The sequence below is a fragment of the Equus asinus genome, chromosome 3 (assembly GCF_041296235.1).
Source record: "Equus asinus isolate D_3611 breed Donkey chromosome 3, EquAss-T2T_v2, whole genome shotgun sequence".
Classification (NCBI taxonomy): Eukaryota; Metazoa; Chordata; class Mammalia; order Perissodactyla; family Equidae; genus Equus; species Equus asinus.
Genome location: NC_091792.1, coordinates 9,005,072 through 9,014,528, shown reverse-complemented (window position 1 = coordinate 9,014,528; position 9,457 = coordinate 9,005,072). Strand labels below are relative to the sequence as shown.

General features: G+C 38.5%; 1 protein-coding gene across 2 annotated transcripts in view; it reads right to left on the bottom strand.

The window, feature by feature from the left end:
• Window positions 1–201: 201 nt before the first annotated feature.
• UGT8 (UDP glycosyltransferase 8) overlaps window positions 202–9,457 on the bottom strand; it is a 79,181-nt gene continuing 69,925 nt past the window's right edge. For both annotated transcript variants that reach the window (XM_014859663.3, XM_044767309.2), the window contains exons 5-6: window positions 7,532–7,751; window positions 202–2,485 (exon numbers count right to left, since the gene is read on the bottom strand). In XM_014859663.3, coding sequence (XP_014715149.1) covers window positions 2,122–2,485; window positions 7,532–7,751 — 584 coding nt within the window. In that variant the 3' untranslated portion in view covers window positions 202–2,121. The remainder of the gene's footprint in view (window positions 2,486–7,531; window positions 7,752–9,457) is intronic.

Genomic DNA, 9,457 nt, shown 5'->3' with positions numbered 1-9,457 from the left:
CAATTTTAGGATCCATGTTGATGTACTTGTAAGCTAAATCCCTGTGTTTAATAATAATAAAAAAAAACACTCTCACATGTAACACACTGTTTTCATACTCATATACACATATAAAACTTTGGAGACCTTAGAAACATGTTTATAATGGATATACATAATATCATGAAATAAAATCTGAATAAAAATGTTATTCCAACAACATTTCTCTATTTTTAAATCATGTTTATTGTTTAAGTTGTATCACAGTGGAGATTAACTTATGCTTAATCGTCCAGTGAGTGCCAACTGTCAACTTCATCCAATTCCAAAAAGAAGTAAAATCAACTGATTCATACACTCTAAGTCCTGGTACCACCCCACCTTCACTGCCTGTGTCTTTTTTCCTTTTTAACGGCAACACTATGATAAGATTGTGAAAAGGTATAACTAATAGGCTTATATGTGTAATACCATTTCTTCAAGTATTCAGAGAGCAGTACAGTTTGTCTGCATTGTACATTAGAAAACTACTTGTGACATTATTTCTAAGTATAGGAGAGAGGCTCCTGGTGGGAGTGGAACGAAGTTGTATGTCATAGTGTATGACAAGGATTTACAGCATTCTAGAATTTTCACAACTCTTCCCATGTTAGTGAATGCCATTAGGTAAATGTATTTTTCTACTCTCAGCTGTCAGACATGGGATTTCAAACTACGAATAAATAAAGCACACACTCAACATGTGTAGTGCAAATGCTAAGTAAACAGAGTGACGTGGAATAAGCTCATAGTTGCCCACTGGTGAACGGTTCAGCTGGGAGGTCCTGATTTCATGGCGTCTGTGACTCGCATCCCTACTCTCAAATGAATACTGTCACTGTTCCAGGTCAGCAGACGACTGGAAAAGGCTGCTGAGGTGGGGGTCGAGGGAGGGAGGAGGGAAACAGAAACTCATCTTCACAAACAAGTGGTACGATTTCTCTGTCACTTCTGTATCTCATGTGCAGTTTGATTTGTTTACAAGATCTCAAACCTCTCAGATGCAGCAGGTACCGATATGGAAAATAGCCAATGTTCCATTGGAAAGAATTCAATGTTGGCACCTATGTAACACAGATTGTGTGGCCCAGACAAGAAAGGGGACGAAGAAGACCATTTTTAAAATTAAAACTTTGGAAATATAACATCTTAACATTCAAAAACTACATTGTAGAAAAGCCATCAAACAGGTACAAAAACATTCAAATAACAGCCCTGTTTAAAGATGCCTTATAAGCAATAGTCGTCAGTACTTTGAATATAAGTCAGAGCTTTGCAGCTTTGTCTTAATTATACACTTAACATTACTCATTAAAATGAAATAGAAAAAACTATAAAATTATTCTGGAGGCAAATTATTGGTAGGGAGAAGACAAAGTAAAATGTCACAACTAACTTACACATTTACTTAATGGTATGTTTTTTCTCCCAGAAGTGTCCATGGTTTGTAAGAAAAGGAAAACAAAAAAACAAAACAAAACAAAACAAAAATAAAACAAAAAGGTACAAAAATGGTGCCATTTATCTTTTCCTTTTCTTCCTCTGCATTCAGTTTTGAGGGAAAAGTGTTCTTTTATGGAGGTGTTCTGAGTTCATATATATCAAATTCTAAAAGAGAAACATTTGGATCCTAACTGTCTTTCTATTTCATTCTTGAATGTGTTGTACCTTCAACAAATATAACAAGCAGCCAGCTAAAAACTCCCTTAATTAGGAAAAATATTAACACACACACACACACACACACACACCCCAACAAATCTTTTTAAGAGAAAGGAAACCGTACCTTATCTGGGACACACACATGTCAAGATTTAAAACTAAGGTCTGACATGGTCACTTAATTGATTTAAATAATTAAGGCTTCTAAAAGGTTCAGTGCCCAAACTCTCTGCCATCAGTATTCAAATAAAATACATTTTTGCATTTTAGGTTTGTGCTTTTTACAGCCATCTTAATTCCATAGAATTTCATTAGTAAGATCAGATAAGGGAGTGTTAGAATTGTTTACTGACGTTTTACTTTTAGTAGTTGTTAGACTAAATTATAGCAATAAAAATTCAATGACTGAACAGATTTGTTATTATCCCATGGGCCGTTGGCTCATTTCACCTTCTTTTCGTGTTTAATGTGGCCGTTTCTTTTGTACTTGCCATTGAGGATTCCGTTATGGTAATGTCCATTAACTGAGCTATGCTTATTTCTAGACCACAAACTTTTGATTTTCCTGTAGATAAATTTTGTCACCCAGGACAAGAGGAAGTAAAACAAGGCAGCACCGAGCAAAAGCACAAAGGCAATATCCAGTAAAAAATACTGACAGAGAGAGATCTGATGGACCGCGGCACGGAGGTGATGGGCTCCATTGTGACGAAGAATGTAATCGATCCAGTAGACAGTCCGATTGACAGGGTGACCAGGCTGATCCTTGTGGATTTCTGAAAGCTTCTGGGCCCTCTGACGGTAGCTACGGAGTGGAGGCAAAACACAGAATGGTCATGGAAATACGAGTCTCGTGACTCTCAACCTAAAAATGGGGACAAGAAAGACAGCTCTCCTCTATGAAGTACCTAGCATGTGCCAGGTGCTGTGTTAAGCGTTTTAAACACATTATCTTATGTAACACACTAAAATAAATTTTAAACAGGTGAGGAAAAGGAAAATCAGAGAGACTAAATAACCTGATTATGATTACAAAGTTGAGATTCAGATTCAAGTTTTTCTGACTCCAAACCCCATGCTCTTTCCATACTCTACCATATACCTCTTACACACATGTGATTCTTCTCTCCATATGCTTTGAAATACTATTAATTAATCAATGGGTCTCAACCAGGAAGAGGAGTGCATTCATTAAATTCTAAGAGAGGGATGGAGAAAAAGATGAAGAACTTTGTCCCAACACCTTTTTTTTTTAGCCATGACATTTAATTTTGTTCAGATTTAAAATAACATTAAATGATGGTGTGAGGTTATTGTGTTTATTAAACAGCTGAAAAGGGGTTGAGAAACACCACTATGAAGCCATATATGACACCATATGCAGTATGTATATATGCACATAAGTATGGATGGATGGATAAAGGAAACACCCTCTTAAACAGTTAAAAAAAAATCACTTAAAGGGGCCAGCCTCGTGGAGGTGGCGTCCCACACAGCACAACTAGAAGGCCCTACAACTAGAATATACAACTATGTACTGGGGGCTTTGAGGAGAAGAAAAAGAAGAAGATTTCAAGAAAAAAGGAGGAGTGGCAACAGATGTTAGCTCAGGTGCCAATCTTTAAAAAAGGAAAAAAAATCAGTTAAAGAGGATAACCACAAAAAGTGATAAAATACCATGTAAACATTTTAATATAAAATACATAACTGCACGTGTGTGTGCCAACCTGTGACACATGGCCAAAGCCCTTTTGCACATGGATCCCTCGTTAGAGTTTGCATTGTTCAGACAGAAGAAATAATTTCCAAGTGGAGGGATTATAAACCCCACATGGAGGATGTGGCCCTTGAACCGTGCTTTACAGAGGAACAAAAGTTTGGACATGTGAAAACTGGATGGGCCAAGAGAAGAGTGTGAACTAAATAATGAAGGTGGGAGAGCAAGAGTAGGCCCAGAACCAATTCATTTGGAAAGAGTGTGTGGCACAAGGAGTGTTGGCTGGAAGTTAAACTGGAAGATAAATCTTGCTCAAGGGTGCTCAGAAGGACAAAATTTGTAGCCTTGTTCTTAGAACCAAGGAGCCATTAGACCAGAGACTGGCCATTAAACCAGAGTTTGGGGGAGAGGATTAAAGAAAGGAAGAGACTGATAGTGGGAAGACCATTCAAAAGACCATACAAATGGAAAAGAGAAACTGCCCCACAAAATGGCAGTGGGATTAGACAGATGGGGAAATGGTGCGGTGGAAGAGCTGGCAAGCAGTTGGTAAGAGCCTGGATGAAATGCCAAGGAAAGGGAAAAGTCAGATGTAACCCACTGTTTCCAATTTGGATGACTCTCTTGGTAGCCATTAACAGGACATGGAAACACAGAACTTGGGACAGACTGGGGGAAATGATTCCAGTGTGGGACGGAATGAGACATCAGGTCCAGAAAGCATTAGAAATGTGAGGTTAAAGGTATGGGCTTATGAGCACCTAATAAAAAATCTACTCAGATATTTATGCATTGATTTGATAACCTTATTTTCTTTGGTATGATTTAGCTCAAGCCCTCAACATTAAACTTTAACAAATACGAAAAGAACAAATTTGAGAAGTACTGAACAGTATGGTGTTGGGACTGAGAAATCACAAATCAAGATTGCTACTTGTAGGTTTCTTTCTACAGAATCACATAGGATGAGAAAATGAGAGGAAGATTATTATTCCTATACTGCAGATTAGGAAAGAGATTAAATGATTAGGACAAGGTCATACATTTGCTAAATGACTTAGCCAGAATTTCAGCCATAATTTTCTGACTCCCAGAGTCCATGATCTTCTACTAAGCCATATTGCCTATCATGTTGAAAATTTCATGTGAAAACTAAAGAACATTGTAAAATGTTTGTTAACTATTGTTATCTTAAATTGTTTTCTTGTATTTTGAATAACTATAAGTTAATTTAAAAAAGAAAAGGCCCATTTTCTCTCTCCTCATAGCCTCACAACAAAATTACTGATATACAATAAATTCAGTTGCTTTAAAAGTGTCAAACCTCACCCAGATATTAAGAGGCCATCCTCATCTTGCTTTGTAATCTATCATTATTTCTAATTGATGGCAAAAGGTAAATTAGAAACTTTTGATTACTCTATTTTGTGAGAAGATTCTTACAGGATAAAAGGCATCTTTAAAATACAGAAATGAAATATGGAATCTTAGAAAATAAAATTCAACATTCTAATTTAACAAAGAAGGAGAAGGAGGACAAAACAACCTTGGTCCTCAAGGTACCTTAATGTCACTGTGAATAGGACCCATTCTCTAGAGATGATTAAACGGATTGCGTGTGACGAGGGTGGTTCTGTGGGGAATCTGACTTCCGCCACCGTTGAATAACTGACTGCCTCGTATGAAACTCAATAGGCTCGCTGGTCCTGGATCAGCCCTTATCCGCCTCAGCTATGTGAGTATGGAGTAAGGACTCTCATCAGCCAGACCCTTAACGCCTACCCAGGAGCAGACTCATAAAGCTGGATGCCTATGAACCAACCAATTTCCCCTGACTTCCTTTCAGAAGCAGCCAGAACACGGATCAACCGGGAAGGAATCTGGGGGTCTCACGGATAGATCAGTTTGAAGGGGAAGTAAGTTTCCATGCTAGAAGTGGTCTCAAATTTAGTGGTAAGTGGCATGGTCCCTTTAGCATAGTTTGCATTACAATTCAAAATTTCTTCCAGCAGGAGTATGAAGATTGAGAAATGAAAAAAAATAAAGAATAGTGTGATTAAAATGATCACCTAAGCCACTTCAAGACTATTCTTAGGAATCTCTTGGATAAAGCCTCTTTTAATAAAATGAATTACCTTCTAAGGGGTTCACGTGACTTGCACATTGTATTTTACAAAAGGGTAAGTACCTCCTATTAAAACTTAATAACCACAGGCCGGATAGGGGCTAAGTGAATAAAGATTAACTACTCATCTTTCTCCACAAGTTGCTTTAAAATAATAAAATCTCCAGTCTCAAGAGAATTCCTCCCACAGAGAAGAAGCAATAGTTTCATTAAATAAATCCAAAAGCCATTAAGGGAAGAAGTAAGATGTGTAATGATTTCATTTAATGGATGAGTTAAAAGAAAAAAAAAAAAAGTAATACTTCTTTAGCAATATTGTTTACCTGGCTTAAACTAGAATATCTGGGACACAATATTAGTGAAGCAAACCAGCCTTTTTAGTAATTATGTGCATGTTAAACGTGGGACGTTGGCATATATTTGAAGCAAAGAAAGATAAGTGACTTCAGTTTACATACAATGACTTGTTAGCAGAGAACACACTACCCAAATCATTGTCATTTTTATATTGACTAAGACATCTTCCTATCCTGAATGTACACAAGACTTTTAGTTAAATATTTAAACTTTAAAAGAGTTATATGCAATTAACTCACGTCATATGCATACTTTGTGGAGTGATGTACATTTATTCACTGCACAAAATAACAAATACTCTGAAATCAAGCACTTACGTATACTTGAAGATTGCACACCTGGGGTTTAACAGCAGTGTGACCTGAAACTATGGCCTGGTCTCTGTCGGATCTGGCCCTGTTTATACCTCGCAGAACACAGCCAGGCTGAGGACGTGTGAGGACGGGGTAATCCAGCCTTTCTCTCTTTTCTGCAGAACCAACCAATCTCAGGAGCTCTGCAGCCACCCCCCACAAACTCTACTTCAGGGGTGCACTTTACAGCCTTCCTAAAAAAGCCTGGACGATACGCATCCTTTTCCAAAAGAACATCAGGTTTTGAAAAACACTAGGCTCTAAAAGAAAAGCTACAGAACATACATGAAGCGATCCCATACTCGGGCAACTCTAGTCATAGAAAATGCTGCTCCAAAAGCCAGAGTTGCGCCCAGGACACCGGATGCTGTTGCAGGTCAGATCATGAAGGCCGCCTGTGAGCCCACAGATGGCAGCACAATGAACCTCCGTGCCCTCGACTCCAGCCTTTTATATGAAAGCTGCTTCGTTTTAGATAAAGGAATTTTACTGATTGATGGTTGTTTCTTAGAATATGGCAGTGTTTCTCAATGCAGTGTTAAGCTAAATCCCCAGGGTATAAAGAGAAAAAGCTTACACTCTTCCAAACATTAATGACATCTGAATTGTAAGATCAATGAAATGCCATGTAAAGATGGGGAAAATTGCTGCTTTGATTTAAAACTACACAGGCCGGCTCACCACCCTTTGAGGCTTGTTTGTGAACTGGGTTAACTCAAGACACATCAAGAATTTAAAAAACAAAATAAAGATTCTGATTAGCCTTTTCACCTGAGTAACGAAATCTTGGCACTTCAGTGACACCCAGTACTAGGTAAACCCAGCAGCAGAGAGCGCAAGGAGCACCAGCTTTGGAACCAGGCAGACACTCCTGGCTCGAATTTCTCCCCTACTAGCTGTGTAACTATGGGCAAATTGCTTAAGCTCTCTGGGCTTCACATCCCTCAAGTCTACAATGAAAATAACAAAAACAGTGATATATAGTTATTAGGAGCATTAAAATGAGAGGAAGGACACAAAATGACACACTGCAGGGATCCAATGATTGTTCCTTCCCACAGTAGTTTCTCCTCAGTTTGGCAAATCCTGGTAGAATATTATTCAAGGTCATACATAGCTGGCTAAATGATTGCTATCTTTATTTTTCAAATTATAAAAAACATGCACAAGGCATTATACATAGGAATCTAAAGGATATTTCTATCATTGGTTTATTGACAACCTATTGGCAATAATCGGCAACTGACAATATGCAGTGGTATCTATATTCATCTGCTTTAATATTAATTGGAATCTTACCTGGGATTATTGATAACTTTCACCAGCGCATCATACAGTTCTCCTTCAGTAACTGTCTTCCATTCCAGCAATATTCCCATGCCTTTTGCCTGTACCCGGGTCATAGTATCATAATGGTCTCCAAAGAGGGGGATCCCCACCACAGGGACACCATGATACATAGTTTCAAAAATACTGTTCAAACCACCATGGCTCAGGAAGGCTTTAATATTTGAGTGCCCTAAAGAAGGATAAAAAAGAAAACAACTTACAACATTATGTATTACTCTAAGAAGAGATTTTCCAGAAATTTCCTAAAAGTTGACACTACAATAAACATCCATTTTAGATACAGGACTTTTTTTTCTTTTTCAAGATTGGCCCTGAGCTAAAATCTGTTGCCAATCTTTTTTCTTCTTCTTCTTCCTCTTCTCTCCAAAGCCCCCCAGTACACAGTTGTATATTCTATTTGTAGGTGGCTCTAGTTCTGCTATGTTGGACGCCACCTCTGCATGGCCTAATGAGCCGTGTTAGGTCCACACCCAGGATCTGAACTAGCGAAACACTGGGCCGCTCAAGCGGAGTGCGTGAACTTAACCACTCGGCCATGGGGCCGGCCCCTAGATACAGGATTTTTAAAGGCATCATTTCACTGATTCCTGCTCTACACCAATTAAAATGCTTGTTATATACATAATTACCTTATTTGTATCTATCAATGAAAAGTCATTCTTAAGTAGGTAAAATTTATAGCTTTAAAAAGTATATTACAACTTTCTCTCAAACACAAATATCAAGTGAATAGCAACATCTATTTAAATGGCTAGTAATTAACAGGAAGTCGATGAAAGCAAGAAATGTCAAAAAATGCTAGAGTACAACCACATTCTACTAAAAATAGACATCTAATTTCTGTCTATTCAAGCATTTATCTATATTAAAGTCAAATACACTTTGTGAAAAAACATATGTCAAAATGTGGGGCTGGATTCCAGAAGTCCATGGAGAGTTTATGTGCTTATCCAAGGAGCAAGAGTGTACAGCACACACTATTCACAACATTCAAGTCATGTCAGCATCTGTGCTTCACAATTTTAGGGGAGTTTTACACTTTATATTTTAGTTATACAAACAAGCAGGGACAGACACTGATAAAAATTAGTCGTAAGAGATGGGATGTCATCTAACATCCAGCTGTCACAGGGATAAAGAGAGAATTTATCAAAATTAATGAGATACATAATTCAAAACACAGATGTCCTCGTGAACAGCCTATGTTTCACAAAGGATCAAAAGACTTGCCTAAGAAGTTTAAGACAAAGAAATGTTGCATTTAGGAAGTGCGTTATACGCTAGGAAGGAATTACAGCTTGCAAAAATACAAATCTTTTAAATATACAGAAGACAGGCACAAACGGACTCTGTGGGCGAACCTCTCAGTCTCAATGGGGCTCCAGGACTTTCCCACCTCAATGTCCAGGGTCTCTCACACTCAGGGTCTCTCATACTTACCCACAAGTGGCTTCTCAACTCAGCCCAACTAAGAGAGATGCCCCTGCAGTGGATTTCAAACTCTCTTTTTAGCAGCAGAATGCTTTGTTTGAACAAAGTCTTACCACCAAGCCCAGCAGTGAGAAATAAAGCAGAGCTGGTATGTGGAGGGCAGGGGAGTATGGTGACAAGATCAGGGAAGACCACTGATGTATTCCCACTTCTTATCCTGGAGGAATCTTCTGATCATAGTTAGAAGCCAACAGAGGACCCACAAAGGTCATGCCCAGAGTTTAAAAGAACACTAATCTTAGAAAAGGCAGCGAGTGGAGATTCTGAGGACCCCAGAGGAGCTATGAACTTGAGGAGGGCCCATGGTGTGGACTGCTGAGTAGCTACAGGTGGCTGTAGGGCCTCACAGAAAAAGCCCTGAGAACAGTTGAGACGTTCCCACAG